Source organism: Manis javanica, chromosome 2 (assembly GCF_040802235.1).
Source record: "Manis javanica isolate MJ-LG chromosome 2, MJ_LKY, whole genome shotgun sequence".
NCBI lineage: Eukaryota > Metazoa > Chordata > Mammalia > Pholidota > Manidae > Manis > Manis javanica.
In genome coordinates this window covers 150,135,890-150,154,065 of record NC_133157.1, presented here as the reverse complement: position 1 = coordinate 150,154,065, position 18,176 = coordinate 150,135,890, and the positions used below count along the sequence as shown (strand labels likewise).

The following is an 18,176-nucleotide window of genomic DNA, read 5'->3' as shown; positions in this document are numbered from 1 at the left end:
GCTTCAACATAAAACCAATGAACTTGGGTGAGCTTTTTATTTCTGTGCCTTGTCACTTTGATTCGTACCACATCTTGCTTTTTAACTGCTGCCTTGAACCCCATGTGCATTTCTCTGCAGTATGTTTTTTCATGGCACTTGCAGACAGTCACGAGAGTCAAGCAGTATAGGACTCAGCAGGGCACGTGTTGTTGTGCCATTAATTGCATACCTCTGCACTTGCCGAGGAAGGGGGCCAGAGGCAGATTGTCTTTTACCCCCTGAGAAGTATGATAATCGCTCAACAGTGCACGTCCTGGAGTATTTCCCTGTGACTATAAAACACGAGTGAAGAATCTTGTTAGAAAGAAAGAAAAAAATGAGGAATATTTTTAAGTTGCATTTTAAATTAATCGTATCAAACACACCTAGTTCATTGGTGCTGGAGTGATACATTGGGCACATGGAGATACGCATAAGGTGTTTCTGCTCTCAGTCACCTTAGACTGAGTTTTTGGTTTGACTTGTTTTGATTTTGGATTGAAGGATGTGTCTGAATGTGGTGTTTGGAGGTTGAGCCCCATAATAACATTACAAGAAATTTGAAGATGGGAGTATTGTTCAGCCTACGTTAGCCTTTGCAGTAGCCATCATTTTTTTTCTATTCATGAACATTTCCTTGTAGGTATTTAAATTCTTTGTGAATTCACTTGGTCAAACTAGAAAATTGTAGTACAGTGAAAGGGATCCTTTACCAGGAGTTTCAGTATCAGCTCCACCAATTCTCATCTGCCATTTGATCTTGAACTTATTTGCAATTTGGTCTTGAATAACTCTGTTAGCCTTTCTTGGCTTTTCTTTTTCTGTGTGTAAAACATAGACGTGATTCTCCTGGCTCCCCTGCAGTTTTTGTGTGGGTCAGATGACCATTTCACTTGTTGCTGGTGTTGTGCTAGATGGATATGAGCAACTATCATCATTACTTTCTCTCCTATTATTTTATATACAGTGTATGTGATTCCCAAGTCCAGTTTAAAACTTTATTTGTATGCATCCCCTTCCTAAGTGGCTCATGATGAATGTGATAAACTTAGTCCTCAGGCATCCCAATATACGTAATGTCTTAAGTGCAAGAGGAAAATACTGATTCTTCAGGAATGTTCCTCTAGAAAGTATTGTTATCTAGAAAATGAACATCTACAAGCTGAATAAGGTGTGAGAATATTGGAGAGCTGTTTGAGGAATGCTTGTAGTGGCATCTCATTAAAGAGTAAGTTATGTTTTCCATTCACCTTGGGTATTAAAGCTTTATTAACACTGGGTTTTTAAACAGCTCACCGAAAAAGCTAAATGCTTAAGGGATTTATTGTAAAACCCAACAGTGCCATTAATTTCCATGGATGCTTTAAAATGCTGGGGTAAAATAATATATTCAGCAAGGAAGCAGTTCCTCCTTCCTCCCATGAGTCTGCTTGATTGTGCTATCATTATCTCATTCTTTAATTAAACTTTTCCAAAGATAGGATCAGCTAAAGCGTTTACTATATAAATAGTTTTCATTCCCAGTATGCAAGTTTAAAACCCTGGTAAAAAGAGTTTGCCATCTGTTAAAACCCAAAACATGTGGTGTGTGTTGCATAAAAATAAACTGCACATTATTCACAAAGAGAATCACAACATATATCTTTTGGGCTGACAATAATTCGTGTTGTTTTAGAGTGCCACCACTTTCTAAGTGACAGTATGATCAGTGATGCATTATGTTCAGAAACAGGATAATCTATAAACATAGTGAAATTAATGTGTATTTTTATTCAAGTAAAAATAAATTAGTTTAAATGTCAGTTTCACTGATAAATTACAATTTTCATTTTTACTTTATGTTCAATATGATCATTTCTAAGTGTTTTATGTTCAAATCTTTTTGTCCCCTAAAGTGTAGTCATTCACTTTTTCTAGGAATATAACTCTGTCCCTACATGACCATTCTCTCAGCTCCTGCAGTTTCTCCTCTGACTCTTGCAGTCTCTCCTACTTCTGCTCTTTGCCTTTTCCCTTATAATACTCATGACAAGAGAAAATTCTTAAGAACAGGTTATTTACAGTTACTCATTAAAACCCTCAATAATACCACATTGCCTGTGGAACAAAATTTAAATTACTCAGAATGTTGTTCAAGGAACTCCATAGTCCAGCTCCAAACCACCCAGGTGGCCTTGACCCTCACTCCTCCTTACCCAAAACCAGTGCAGTTCCACCTGACTTTTTACAGATCCCTGAACTTGCCTTTTGCACCTTTCCACTACCTACTTTCCCCTTTCTTTAGAATATTTTTTACTTGCCTCTGCCTCATCCCAAATTAGATCTGTGCTCCAAGACTCAGTTCAAACACCACATCCCTCCTTAATGCTAACTTAATGTTCCAATTAGAAGTATACCCAAAAAAGAAGTTTGTGTTCCCAGTATTTTATGATTCTTATTTTGCCTGATATTTTCAACCTTTTCTAATCATTAATTTACTTTTTCACCCCACTTGCTATATCTGTTATTTGAGGGTAGAGATTTGTCTTAGTCCCTTCGAGCTGCTATAACAGAAATAACCATAAACTGGATGACTTAACAGAAATTTACTTCTCACAGTTCTGGAGACTGGCCTGTCCAGGCTCAAAGTGCTGGCAGATTGGGTGTCAGGTGGAGTATCTGGTTCATGGATGGTGCCTTCTCACTGTGTCCTCACAATGAGACTGGAAGGGACTGGGGAGTTCTGTGGTGTCTCTTCTATAAAGCAGCAATCCCATTCAAGAGGTCTCTGTCCTCATAACCCAGTCACCTCCCAAAGGCCCCACCTTAAGATACTGTCACCTTGGGGATTAGGATTTCACATATGATTTGATGGGGAGGAAGATAAAAACATTCAAGATATATATAGTAGGACTGTATGTGTTCATCTTTGTGTCCCCTACACTAATCAGCATAATACCTTGTGAGGTATTCCATAGAAGTTTGTCAAAATAGTTTGAAAACTGATATACACATTCCTCTGAAGAATCCATAATAAACAAATTAATGCAATGGAGAAATTTAGATGAACAGATCAGAATAGATTCTAGATTGGATTTTTTTTTCTATAAGCTATTAGACAGTAACAGATGTCATAAAATATTCTTGGCACTCTTCTGTTTAGTATTACTTATTGGGCAGTTAATAGCTTACAAGATTGTGTGGGAAATTCCAACTCATTTGTTGGAGACAAAACCAATTGTAATCTTTGGATCTTGTTTGGGTTCCATTTCATAATAACAAACCCTAAAAATATAAACTCCTAAGAAAACTAGGTAAATATAGACACTGACTATCCAGTGCAAGTATCCAGTTACGATATACAGGATTTTTTTTTTTTTTAGGTATGACTGTAGTATTATAGCTATGTTTTTGTATGTTTATTGCAATTGTTTTAATGAGATACAATTTTATTGAGAAACTGAAAGTCTTTGGCTTTTCATTGGGATATTTATATTTAATGTGATGTTTTATTAGATTTAAATCTGTTTCTTGCTTTATGATTTTTGTCTGTCACACCTCTTTGACTTTTTTCTCTTTTCCTGCCTTCTTTTGGAATAACTGAATAACTTTGATTCCATTTTATCTCCTTTCTTAGATTATTAGCTATAACTGTTTTGTTACTTTAATGATTCTTTTGGAGTTTATAACATACATCCTTAAATTATCACAGTCTACCTTCAAGTGATATTACACTACCTCACATTTACTATATAGAACCTTATAATAATATCCTTCTATTTCCCCCCTCTGAATTTGTGCTATTATTATCATACATTTACTTTTTCTCTGAAGCCTATACTACATTGTTACTATTTTGTTTAAACAATTACTTTATCTGTAATAATTATCTTTTAAAGAGATTTAAATAATAAGAAAGAAAACCTAAATTAACCCACGTAGTTACCATTTCTAGTCCTTTCATATTTCTTTTTGTAGATCTATATGCCCATCTATTAGCATTTTTCTTCTGCCTGAAGGATGTTGTTTAGTGTATCTTGTAGTGCAGACCACTTGATGGTAATTCTTTCACTTTTTGTATGTCTTTATTTCTCCTTCCTTTTGAGAGATATTTTTGCTGGGTATAGAATTCTCAATTGAAATTTTTTCTGTCAGTAATTTAAAAGTACTGCTGTACTCTTCTCCATTCCATGTCTTCCAATAGGAAATATACTATTACCCCTGTTTTTGTTTCCTTGTGTGTAGCTATAATATGTCTATTCTCCCTGTCTACATGCAGAGTTTTCTCTCTGTCACTATTTTTGAAAAATTTGATTCCACTCTCTCAGGAATCACTGCCCTTTCATCTCTGATTCTAATGTCTTGCAAATCATTGTTTCATATATAAAATGGAAATATTTAGAAATGTTATTTCATTTTTAAAGTATGCTTTCAACCTTAGTATTTGAAGATAACATCCCCTTCTTCTTTATTGTTACTTCCACTAGGTCTATTTCAGAAAAGTAATGGCTTTATTTTTCAATATATTATTACAGGTTTGTGTGTCTGTTACTCATCTATATTAACATTTGTCTATAATGAAAAGCTGGTTGTTTAAACATACTTATTTTTTCTATTTTGTTAAAATATTTTTCTATTTGTTAAAATAGCAGACAAAGTTTATCTGTCACTTTATCATTCTATTGCCCGTGTAAATGCAACTATTCTCATTCCCTGAAGACATAGACATTTACGGGTGGGTTGATTGTTGAAAGTTTGTGGTCATTTTGTCATGTGCATCAGCACTTCTACAAACCAAGATTAATAAATTCTGTGATACCAGGTTTTCATTTTTATCACACCGGGAGAAACTCTAAAGGTACTCTTAGAATTTCTCTCATTGCACAGATCACATTGTACTTAAAGATTTCCTCTTGGGTTTGATGAAATCTCAGATAATAGCTAAAAAATATATAAATCAGTTGTTACTTCTGTTTTAAAAGATATAATAATCAAAACCAGTCAATGCTGACAAACACCAAATATAAGGACTCTTGTTGACATTTGAACATTCAAATAAAAATAAGGTAGCATTAGAAACCAAGCTTACAAATGAATTATTCATTCATATAATACATACTAACCTTTAGATTTAGATAACCTGATATGTTGCAGAGCAGAATTACCTACAACTTTTTTTAGTTCAAGTCTTCCCACTCACTCCTGCCACCTGCCCACCCAGCTCCCCATGATTCTTCTTTGATGGTGCCTGGGAATGTCTGTTTTGTTTAAGGTTTCCCTGGTAATGTTGATGTACAGCCAGGCTTGAAATTATTGTTTTATTTGACATTCCTGGATAACCAGTATCTTATTAAAAAAACAAATATTTCAAGATGACTTCAAGTATCTTTAAGCACCATTTAAACAATATTAACAAAATTTGGTAAAAACTTTTCTAAAATACTTTTTATACATCTCTGCATTTTAAATTGTATGTGCACATAACGACTTTTCTTGGTGATTGGAGACTGTAATGCCTATTGTAATGAACATGAGTTATTGTGCAGAGGTGCCTTTTAGGGCTGTTGAAGTGTACAGCACTGTTTACTTCTACACAATTTGGCTGATATTGCAATGCTATTCAGCTGGGTTCATGTCTCGTGGTTTTTCTTACTTCAGTCTATCAGCTTTTACTTTCTGCTGCTGAGTGTGTATCTGATTCCAGCAATCCTCATTCCTGCTAATTTGTTACCTGTAATAAGGGCAAGTGAATCAGAAAATAAAGATTGTTAGAACTGTATGTAAAATAAAATTTGGAGAAGGTGACTATTCTCTCATGGAGCCTTGCACAGGGACATGAAATTCATCATCTCTGAAGCAGCTGTTGGTAAGCCTGTGGACTGCCTTGGCACTGAAGGGGTCTCTGTTATGTATAGAAAACACATCACTTAGCATCTCTGAAATTTCCAGTTTAACATATGGGGTCACATCTGTTAAAGGATTATTACTCTAGAAGGGAAGTGATGTATAATTTATTAAAATAACCCTATGGGGAGACAGCAGACTACATTTAATAAACTCGAATACTTGCCAGCTCCATTGAATGCTCCCAGTTGAATCCCACATCATTTCAATAAAGGGGGAAGATGAGAACAATTACCCTTTATTTAAAGTTTACTGTGTTAAACTACTGAGTGTCTCTCAGCTGAAAAATATTTATGTTAACTGTTAAGTTTTGAATATCGAACTCCTTGCTTGTTTGTAGTTGGTCTGAGAACCAAAATCCATTGTTCCTTAGTTGCAGAAGACAAAGGAAGGCACACCAACCTTCTTCAGAACCATGTGGGGTACTAACTGGGTGGTCCTCCAGTAAGTACAGCACTACCCAGTGGTGGTAGATAGCAGTATAGGAAGTAGTCTCAGAAGGGTTCTTTTTGGATCAAATACATTAATTCTCCTTTCTTACAGTGGTAATGCAAAGACTCCTGCCAGAAGCCCGTCTATGACTGTCTGCTGGTTGGGTTTGTCAACAACAAGCAACATGACTCTCTCTTAATACTGTTGTGGGCTGAGTTTGTTCTCGTCAGTTCTTGTCACTGCTGCAAAGAATTGAAAGGCAGACACACAATAATGAAGCAGAGTTAAAGTTTTATTTGGATACACTCTAAGGGAGGAACGGACCAGAGTCAAGGCAGACGAAGGCCCTGAACTTTTAGGGGAGGGTATATTTATCACAACCTAGCTGCGAGGCACTTCTTTTATTGACAGGGTGAGGGCATTTGATTGACAGCTCTAGTGATAAACCCATTCCTCTTGGTGAGCATGTCTTTTCCCAAAATACACACAGAAAAGCCCATGGTGGGGTCAGTGTGGGGGTAGGGGGAGCAAACCGCAATTTTGTTTTAATGAGATTATGATAAGGTATGGTTTGGATGGGTCTTGGTTTTGTTCTACTTCACCTACATTGGGAACTGGTTGGGACCTAGTTAGCCTGGACCCAGTAGGCAAAGAAGTTATCTTCCTACAGAGTCTTCACGTGGGACCCCCCAAACTGGGCAGTTTTTCCTGAACCTGATCTTCCCTTTCCCTAGCTGCTTATGTCTATCTTTCTACCTAACATTCCTACCAATATGACAGCATTTATTTCAGACCCCAGTGTAAAGCATGACAATAAATACAGGCAAAAACGTTTTCTCTTCTCCCTTCTAGGGTCTTTGGCTGATCTAATAATTAAATTGACATTAGGTAGATTAACAGGAGAAAAAGTTTAATAAAATGTGTATTTCCTATATCCTTGGAGAGACCCAGGAAAACTGAGTAACTCCTAAATGGCCAAACCACCATCTTAAATACCATCTTCAACTAAAGACAAAGATGTTGGGAGAGGGAATCAATTATGGGAGGTGACCAGGAAAAGAAGGCTGTTAGCAGATCTAAGTCTCTGCCTTGTCCTTTGTAAAAATTAAGAAACTGTCATCCCCTTTTTGCTGGTACAGCCAGGGAGACACCCCTTATAAATATAGATGTGTCTTAAAAAAGAGTAACTTCTACTCTGCTTTCAGTACTTCTCCTTTGTCTGCAGTTTCTTAAAAGTAACCAGCTTGTATTAAAATCATTAGTATGCCAAAAGAGCATGTCTTGGGGTATGGCAGAATTTGCTTCCCCTCAGTACCCTGCACAATTCCCAGTTTTAAATGGAAGAAAAAAGAACTGAGGGCTCCTACCCATGGCACCTGCCTGTGTCGTGGAGGAAGACTGCTAGATATAGGCCTGCTTTCCTGTACCCAGTAGAAAGAATTTCATTAAAAAATGTAGCATTGGATTCTGGAAGTCTTGAATGTTTTGCTCTATAGTTTCCTTGTTTTTAATCATTTGCCTCAATTTATAGATTTATCTCACTGCCAGACAAATTCATAGGAGAGGTTTTTCCTCATATTGAGCTATTGTCGATTTTAAAAAGAAAAGCAAGATTAACTTCCAATTTTAATATAGGAAGATTAAAATATGTTGTGGGGTCTGTCTTAGGTTAACTGTTAATTAACATAAATAATATTGCAATAATGTGATATGATTATTTTAGCTTCAGGCTGAATCTCAGATATAGATGTAGAACACATTTTTCTTTAATATCTCATTCTGGCCTACTTTTCCTTCCTTTAAATCAATTTTCTTTTCACGTTATTTTTCATCAAATCACACTTTTGGATACCTATGACAAACATTAATCTTTTTTGAGGAGAACTAATATTCTTCTACCCTTCATGGTTCTTATAGCTGGTCAAAAAATCAAATTGCCATGAGACAGATTAACAGGAAAAAAAGCCCCAAAGTTTAATTATGTACCTACGGGGACTCCATTGACATGAGATTCCAAAGACAATCAGGGAAAATGAGGGATATATGTCATTCTGAACCAAGGAGAAGGGGGAAGGGATCTGGGATTTCAAAAGTAAAGGGAAGCAATTCGCTGAACTCTGAAAGAGTAAACGTTTGGTAAACAGTTGCTTAATGGGCCACTCAGAAACACTGGGAGACAGACTTTGCCACATTCCTCCCCCTCTGCCACACCTAGTTCACAGTATAATATAATCTATGGTAAGAGCTCTCCTCCTGGAGCGGTTCCTCCAACTAAACTTTTTTATGTATTTTGAAGAGGGGATGGGGGCATTGCCAGCCATGATTAAAGTGTCTTTCTAAGTCTTGGGCCCTTGACTGTTTTCAGCTCTGACATAATCTTCAGTCCAAAGTAGCACATCTTGGGGCAGCCTGCCCTTGGCCCCCATACTTTCATATTTTATTTTATGTGACTCTGCCTGAATACAATGTAGGGAAAATGGAGGTTCCTATGGCCAGGATCCTCACCTAACCCTAAACTACTTGATGATGTAACTGGCCTGCTGTAGGCTAATGTTTACACACCCACTGGCAATGAGCCATTGCTGTTAGTATTAACTATATAAAGAGCTCCGCCCAGTGCTCTGCCCAGAGACAGAGGCAGAGATGGATTGCAAATACCATAGAGGCAGACATTCCAGCACTTGACCTGCCTCTGTGAGAAGGAAGCTTGGTATAAGCCCTTGTACTCACAATGTTCTGTTGTTGTTATTCGGTCTCAAAAATTCCAGAGTGAACTTGCCTGGAGCTGGGAACCCCCTCCAGCCCTGAACTACAACATACAGTAGGAGTTGGTGGGAAAAAGAGGTATAGTGTGGCCAGCCCCATAGCTCCTTAATCCTTTGTTGACCAGGAAATACAAACTGGATATACAGATACAGTGTGGCAAAACTATTAGTTGCCCCAAATCTCTACCAGAGAAATTCACCATAAAGCAAGTCTGGTATCCTTAAAAGAAAAACATTAATTTCTCAAACATTTGTTAATAAGGTATAACAAAATAGCAAAAATTTAACCAAGTTTGAAAATCTGTTTGACTTTATCCACCGATTTGTGAATCTGACAGCATCCCATCTAGTAAGTAGACAGGTGCTCTGAGTTTGTACAAAACAAAAGGCTTTATAGCCAGGAGGGTGAGGCAAGGAAATTACTGGCAAAGAAAGAAAAGAATTGGTTCCAGCTGGCTAGGTCATCTTTTAGGGGGAAGGCAGAGGCTTTATTATACAGATTACCTGCTATTGCTGATCTGGGAATTTCAGATTGACTGTTTAAAGGTCACATTTCTGGAAGAGGCCAAAATTGCAATTAAGTCTTGGTTTGCTGTCCTAGGGTCTTATAGCTCCATTTTGGGTCCATTGTTTCTTTTCTGACAATACACATCTCCCATTTAAATAGCAGAATTTTAAATTAAGTGAAAATAAAGTACAGATAGAAGTAAGTATAAAGATGTTTCTGTATGATTGGTAGGAGTGGGTCAGATACTATCCCCATTTCGTGGAAGCAAAATGAGAAAGTCACAGGCCTAAAAGTGAGTCACTTGTCCTGGGCCAGGTTATCAAACCAGGGCTTAATGCCTAGCCTAACTGCAGTTTCAGCCTCTTCCAGAAATGCAGTCTAACAGTCTATCAGAAATTTTCTGGTCAGAATCAATAAGGAAATCTGTCATGTGATCCTTCTTCCCCCAAACCCCCCAAAAAGATGAGGTCACCTGCATGATAAGACCCCCTGCTCTTCCCCCTACTGGAGTGACTTTGTCTGAAATAATCACTTCATTTCTTCTGCTAATAACTTCCTCTCTAAAAGCCTTCCATTTCATACTACTCCTGGGAGCATCTCTCTACTTGCTACAGGGGATGCTCCCTGATTCTCAAATCACTTAATAAAGCCAATTAGATCTTAGAATGTACTCATTTGAATTTTGTTTAACATATCTAAGAATGTCGGAACTAAGGGTCACACTCTGGCCTCAAGACTCCACACCATGTGATTTACTACTTAAGCCAAGTGTGTCTCTAATGTGTAAATTCTGGGTCTTTGAGACTCAAAAGGAAGGGAAACTACTGTGCTTATTAACTCCCTTTATCCTTTGAGACAAGTAGTTCTGAGTGCCACTACTTCCTCTATGCTTTGTAATACGTATGCTCAGTTCTACTGTGTCATCACTCTCACAGCCCTTGGGAGCATCCTAGTTTCTGAACTATGGGCCAGATGCCACAGATATAGCAAGAACGTGAAAAAGCATAGACATTACAGGCAAGACAACCCTCAGCTCCAGTCTTGACTCCTACTGTTTACAGTTTGTTTACACAGCCTAGGTAAGTCACACGTGCCTAGCAGACTAAGTGCTCAATAAACGTCAACTACTATTATGCACAAATAGTTGATTAGGCATTAAGTAGTGACTGGGAACAGAAAAACAAGCTGCTTTGTGAAGTTTTTAAGTTCTAAAATTAGCTGGACTTTGCAGTCTATGAACTTACTTCTGCCTAATATTAGTTCTGCCTAATATTCTGTCATTTGTTTTCTAAATTACTAAATATACTGAAAAACTAAAATGGAGTAAAACATATGAAATAAATATCAGTGTGCTCCGTAAAGTCTTCAGTGAGGATCATTTTGCACAAATCTTGTTCTTATTTTTCTCCTCTGTCCTCTCCATTGTTCTCCAATGACACTTTTTGGGTTAGACCTTTATAGAGCACACAGTACTCTCAGTTCATTCTCTTCTTGGTTGCTTACAATTTTCTGATTTTTTTTTTTAAATAGCTGATATGCCCAAGTTCCAAATTGACATTGCCCTATTATCTTCCAGAAGGTCTTGATTCCTTCAGTGCTTGCATGCATTCATATGTTCAGAAATATCTGTTGGAGTCTTTCTATAGGACAGACCATGTGCTAAATGCTGGAAATAATCTACTATTTCTAGAAACAACAGGTTGCATGAGCCCAGGAGAAGAGTGTTTTGTTTTTTGTTTTTTTGGCATGAAGATTCTTTGATAATTTGATAGAGGAAATACCATTTAAACTAGGCCTTAAAAGTTGAAATGCAGACTATTCTTTGATGGAAATAGGAGTACACAAAGACAGACAAGAAAACACCATGCGTAAAGTCATAGGAGTTTCAAGTTCATGCCATATGTGAGAAACTATATAAAAGATGTAAACTGCCTTACATACAGGTAAGTGACAGGAGATGAAAATAGAGACTTGGGGCCAGTGAAAGGCAGTAAACCTGGTTCAGGGAAACACAACTGGGAAACAGCTCAAGATGTGCATTATTTCCCTTGAGTAAATACAGCATTTTAGGTTGGTGGGAGAAATTCCCATTCTGTCTCTCAGAGTTAAGGTCCTTAGTTAGCCACACAAAATTGTATCAGAAGCAAAATGGCAGCTCTGGGCAAGAACATAGGCATGCCTCACAGCGTGGCTTCCTGTACATCTAGAATCCCTCATCCTGGTTAATGCTACGATTGTCCTCTTTGTGTTTCGCATGTTTTCAAAAGCCCATTCTTGCTATGCCACTGTCCTGTTATAGTTAAGGGTGTACATCCTGGCAACAGAGCCTATACTCACTGAACATGGACTTTAGGCTTCTGAAGCAGGGTCGGCATTCCTAAGGCCACATCCTCAGATGTAGGGAGTAAATCCAGTCTGTGCCCGAGGACACACCTTCACCTTTCCAAAATTCTGGAAAGCATGGACTCCTATAATAAGAGCATTCACATATATGGCACCAAACCTTAGCATTTAAAGAAGAGGAAATTTTTAGCCTTTTGCTCAGAAGAAAAATAACTAATGATGAAAGTGCAAGTTCCCATTTGAGACTGAATTACAAAACAAATGCTCTTTCCTCTGCTGGGAATGCTACCTGGGTACCCTTAAGTTCTAAGTTTCTGCAGGAAGCTCCTCTCCTTCCTCCCAAATACATGAGAGCCACTCCTGGCCCACCCTTATCCTTGGTCCTGTGAAGGTTGATTATCCATTAACATCTGCCTTCCCAGTAATACTGTAGTAGTCTTCTTGAAGAAAATTCTGTTGAATTCCCAGTACCCAGCGCAATCCTTGGAACACAGTGGCATTTTAACAAACAGCTGAAAGAATGTACAAGTCAGTGAACAAGGTTGCCGTCAGCCCAAAATCCTAGGGCTTCCTCCACTGTGTGCAGTCACACACTGAGGATGGCAGTGTTCTGGTGTAGTTCAAGAGTAGTCAAAAATGTTTTTTAATTAAAAAAAAAATAGAATGCTTTAGAGTGTTGAAGAGATGACAAAGAAGATGGGCAGTCAGGGGCAGATAAGGTAGCTGGGGTATTAAATAAGAAAAATACGTAGGTGTCATTGAGAGCCTAATTAGGTCTAAAAAAGCCTCTTTTGTTTGCTTGTTTTCTTTTTGTGTGTGTGTTCAGGGAGGAGCCTCTTAAGCATGCTTGAGTTTCGATTACCACCCCATAGGTTCATGGTGGGAGGAGGGCTGAAAACCAGGTTCAATTTTGTTTTTCAAAGTAAAGTGTTTTATGCCCAAATGCTTTTCATAATGTTATACCTATAATAAGAGTCTTCGTGGAGCAGCATGTGGCATGGCTCTTCCTTGTAACTGTTGAGTCAGTATTGACATGCAGTTTCCATAAAGTAAATCCAGACCACATGTATCCAAGCATGCAGGCGTGAGTTGACATAGGCATAGACATCTAGATACAGTGTGTCTACCACAACTCAGATACTAATCCCCAATTGTCTCATACCCTTTCTTGTCCAACCCTTTCATTATCCCCAGCCTCAGGAACCACTTACCTATTTTCTTTTCCTATAGTTTTTCTTTTTCCAAAATGCCATCTAAAGGAATCATCCAAGCAGTACCCTTTTGAATTTGGCCTCTTTCTAACACAATGCATTTGAGATGGATCCATTTTGTTGCATACATTATGCTACAGCTGAGTAGGATTCCCTTGTATCGTAGTACCACAGATTGTCCATTCACCAGGGGATGGGTGTTTGGATTTTCTCTACTTTTTGGCTGATAGGAACAGTGCTGCACTGCATGTGCACACGAGTCTTTGTGTGGCTGTATGTTTTCATTCCTCTTGAGTAGGTAACTAGAACAGGATCTCTAGGATGGCATCCTGTGGATAGGATTAGTTTTTATTTTGTATGTTCAGGGGATCCATAAGGGTATTTTTAGCATTAAGAGAATGGACAGAAGGATCCTCAGGACAGTGTGGAGCCTATGGACAGACTGGAAGTACGGGGACTGGTTAGGAAGTTGCTTTTCTATCTACCATGTGGCAGACATACAATTCTCATCACTTTATTCAGTGGAACAGGCCTAGGAAGTAGAGTAATACAGAGATTCTGTGTCTTTTCATTGCTGGTTCATTCCCTGTGCACCGTAATATAAAAACATCTTCTGTGGACCAAGGGGAAATGAAAGAGGATCAACATTGATTTCTTTATAATCTATGCATCTTTAGTGCTTTTCTCACACCTGTAATTATTCTTTTATGTTCCTTATTTTCCTTTTTATTTCCACGTAATGTTTCAGCCACGGCATGGCAAGGGAACTAAGGGTCTGAAATGCAACCAAAATGTACTTTTTTTCCTACTTGGTAGTTTTGGAAAAGGATAAAATACCTTGTAATGGCAATGATTTAAAAAAATACAATGTAATAGAATATAAACAGCTTCCTCCTGAACCACTTAAAAAAATTCATATTCAACATTAACAATCCATTCTAGTACCTTCTAGGTCTACTTCCAAAGATTATTAACATGATATAAATCAACTGGAAAATAGAAGCACAGGATTTCCTAGTTCAGAGATCTTAAGAGAACCAGACCAAGTCATTCATCTGTAGATGAGTAAACTGGGGCCCAGAGAACCTGAGAGTTTCCCTGGTCCATCAGGAGTCATGAGAACCCAGTGTTTCTGTAGCTCAGCATGTGCCCCTACCCCCACCCCAGAACAAGAAGGAAGAGATCTATGTTTTCTACAGTTGGGAAAGTTGTCTTAGGCTTTATATACATTTAATATGCATGTCAGGCTTTCGTGATCCCACTGACATTCTGCTGCCAGATACTGCTGCAAAACAAAGTGAACAATTGAGAGACTTCAGTCAATGCTGAGATGACAAGACACTAACTCTCCCCACTGTAAATCCACATTGCAGTCAAATGTCAGTTCATTTTCTATGTCCTCAGCACATACACTAACATATAATGACATGTAGTTGAACATGCCCATTATTCACTATTTTTTCAGTCTCTGCTTTAGAGGCTTCTATGTTTCAACAATAGGGAGCTGGAGGGTTTGGAGATGGGAGAAAAGAAGGGTGGAATAAACAAACAAAAGAACATAGCAATTTTAGAAATGCACCAGGAATGAAATAAAGGAAGGGTGTTTGGAGTGTCACTTTACCACTGAAGAGAGCTGACTTGAAGGGTGGGGCCTAGATAAGCCATGATGAGCATGAGATAATAATAAGTATTCGTATTGAGCCTCAGAATTAGACATACCCACTCACCCCAGCAGCAGCAGCTCTCCTCGTGGGGGCCTCCCCGTGGGATGTGCGTCAGCTCTGGGGAGGAAGACAAGGGGCAGGTGGGGCGGGGGTGGGTGCTGAGCTACATAGGCTTGTTTCTTCCCTCAACTCAGGAATCAGACAAGTCACACCAGCCCCCTGTGGGGAGGTGCAAGAGGCTAAGCGTGTTTAGAAAAGTTCCCTCCTTTTGGAAACCATTTAAGTGGGAAATAAGTGTTCCCTCCCTCCCATGTAGATGAGAGAGGGGAGGTGTTAAGCGACTAACCCTTTTGGAACTCCAGTGGCCAGTTAAATGCCAGTGTAAAGTTAAATGCCCTGAGTCTCGGAGTTGCCAGAATAAAAGGAAATAGATGTACAGCCCCCACGTGGAGACTGGCACAGAGTGAATGCTAAAAAAATAATAGCAATTCCACTCAGTCTTTGTTTGGATAGTCTTCCTTCTTTGTCCTGTTTTACTTGCCATTTCTAAGCAGGTTTGTGATTTGAACAAACAGAGGAATATGGCGCCATGCTCTGAAATAGTAAAAATTATGAGAAAGAATAGATTCGTGAGCAATAACGATTCCATTTCTGATCTACTGAACTTGAGGCATTTGTGCCATAAATCATAGACACTTAGTTTGTTATTTTTGTAATGCAAGAGAAAGCTCACAATTTAATTTGCAGGTCACTTTTGAAATTAAACAGTTCAAGCACTTTAGAGGGAGGGCTAAAGACTGAGCCTGAACAGCACAGTGTTCCAGGGATCAGCAGAGGGCAGGAGCCCCTGTAGAGACGGGGAGGAAATGGAGAGGCCAGAGAATAAGGAGAACTGGGGGAGTGGGCAGCACAGAAGCCAAGCAGACGGACCATCTCAGGAAGGAGGGAGGTCAGCTGTGTCAGCTGCTGCAGAGGGGTCTGGTAGGATAGGAAGTAAATGGAACAGATGGCCTTGCAGAGAGGGCCATAGGCGTTGTCAGCTCTCAGACGAAGAGCACTGAGTATATGCCAGGCACTGTGCTGTTTCTCATGTACAGTACCGAGTTAATTCTCAGAAACACTATCCTCCATTTTACAGATTGGGAAAGTGGGGGTCAGGAAAGTTTATTACCAGCTCGGCTAAGGTCACAGAGCTGGGACTCAGATACCTGCCATCTGACTCTTCACTGCTGAGCTCCCCTTCCTTCCACAAGATTTGCTTTTGCCCATGTGTGGGGCGAGGAGGCCAGAGTACTGTGGGCTGAGTGGAAGCCAGGCATGAGAGGAGGGGAAGAGCAGAGGGCAGGTGGGGGAGGAGAGGTTGAGGTTTGTCTCGGTGGGATGGTTGGTTTGCTTTAAATGGCAGAGGCTTCAGCCCTAGTAAATGGTGACAGGGGCTCAAAGAGCAGGCAAGTGCGGAGGCGAGATGTGAAAGGTGGAGGGGGGGTGTCTGTGGGGAAGGGGCAGCTTTAGGAAGGAGAGCCCCTCCTCCTTGGTGACCGAGCAGGGACAATTGAATTCATAGGTTTAGTGTCAGAACATTGTGGAGGTTCTCTTCTGACCCCCTTCTCACTCCTTGCTCTCCCACTGCCTCCTCCACCACCTCTTTCTCTATCTGGGACATCTGACTTACCCTCATCACTCCCCTGAGCCCTCAGAGGGGTTCTTTGCTCTGGGCTTCCAAGAGCACTGGGCATGGGCCAGTCCTCAGGCACTGCCAGGTGTGCGCCAGCAGGACATGCCCCTCAACCTGCCAATGTGACTTCATGCTAAGTTAACATGAATAGATTCACTTTGCATCTAAGATGCCACTCTACAGGAGCTTATAGTTTGGAAGAGGACCAAGTGCACAAATGGTCATAACATGAGTCATATGGGAGAAGGGGCAGACGAGAGATGTGCAGGGTGCTGTGGATTTCGTTCAAGGGGGTGGGGGAAGGAGAACTGATCACTTAAGAGATGGATGTCTGTAGAAACTTTGATTGTAGTTTGAGCTAGTTGTTGAGGATGGGAATGTTTTGATAAGGAATGGACCATTTTACTTGGGGAAAGTAGCATCAGAAATAATGTAAAGCTCATTTGGGGAACATGGGGTTGTCCAGTATGGCTGATGTATGGAATATAGCTGGAAGTGGTAGGTCCATGATCCAATGGAAGGGCCTTGAGAACTAAACTAAGAAATGCTATTTTACTTGACTTGACAGTAGCATCCCATTTTTATTTTTATCTGATCAGAAACTTATATGAAGTCAAAAATTATTTTAAGTTCTTTTTTGGATTTAGCCAAGCAGTTGATCCCAAGAGTTTAGAAATCATTCCTACCATCTTTATTTGAAAACTAGGCCAATATCCCTGAGAGTTGCAGGATACCAGCCCACCCAGTCTTGCAAGAATGCCTTTGAGAGTCTGAGGTTCACATTGTCTCCCAGCGGCTTGGCAGTGACCGACTGTCATATGAGGGTGTCGGGTGGGGGAGGGAGAGAGATTAGCCAGGGCAGTGCTTGCTCCTGCAGCTACAGGTTCAGGACCAAGACTAGGTTTCTCATTACTTGTAAATCACTATTCTTAATAACCATTTCTAGACAAAAAAATAAAAAATAAAAACCTCTTTTTTCTTTCAGTTAAGAAAAAGAAGCCTAAACTCTTAAATAAATTTGATAAGACTATTAAAGCTGAACTTGATGCTGCAGAAAAACTCCGTAAAAGGGTAGGTTGATATTTTTGTTTTGCGCAGAAATGTGCAGTGGTTTAGTTGTTAAACAAACTTAGGCATTACTCTTTATTTGTTTTTTTTTTTAATGTAAGAGAAACAGCCTTTGAATAGAGTGGATATTTCCCCAGATACATCATCATTCCGTGTGAAATGAATTAAATCAAAACAGGTGCAGCTGTATGGCCAAACAGGAATAGAACTCACCTTCGGGTCAGCCAACCTGGGAGTCAGCCACTGCTGTCACTTTCTAGTTGTGCGGCTTCAGGCAAACCACTTGATCATCCTGAACCTCGGTTTCCTTATTTTAAAAAATAAGGATAATAAGTATTCTTCTTGGTTTTTGTGAAGATCAAATGAGATTTATTTTTCCAAAAAAGCATAAACACTGTCAGGTACCATTCAAGTGAAAGTTTGCAATTTTATAGCACCTCAATGCAAAAGGAAAAATAGATTAGCCCAGTACTCTTAGGATAGGTACTTTCAGGTGAAATGCCATCAGGCTCGTGTTATCCTCACATGGAGTTACTCCCTTGCACTTCCAGTTTTCAGGGTGACTATTTTATGCTTACTGTATTGTCAGTCAGTTCATTTGAAATA

The 18,176-nt window shown here is 39.3% G+C and overlaps 1 protein-coding gene across 13 annotated transcripts in view; it reads left to right on the top strand.

Moving 5' to 3' along the window:
- ASPH (aspartate beta-hydroxylase) overlaps positions 1-18,176 on the top strand; it is a 223,489-nt gene that overhangs the window by 118,797 nt on the left and 86,516 nt on the right. For all 13 annotated transcript variants that reach the window (XM_073229585.1, XM_073229578.1, XM_073229576.1 and 10 more), the window contains one exon: positions 17,488-17,573. In XM_073229585.1, coding sequence (XP_073085686.1) covers positions 17,488-17,573 — 86 coding nt within the window. The remainder of the gene's footprint in view (positions 1-17,487; positions 17,574-18,176) is intronic.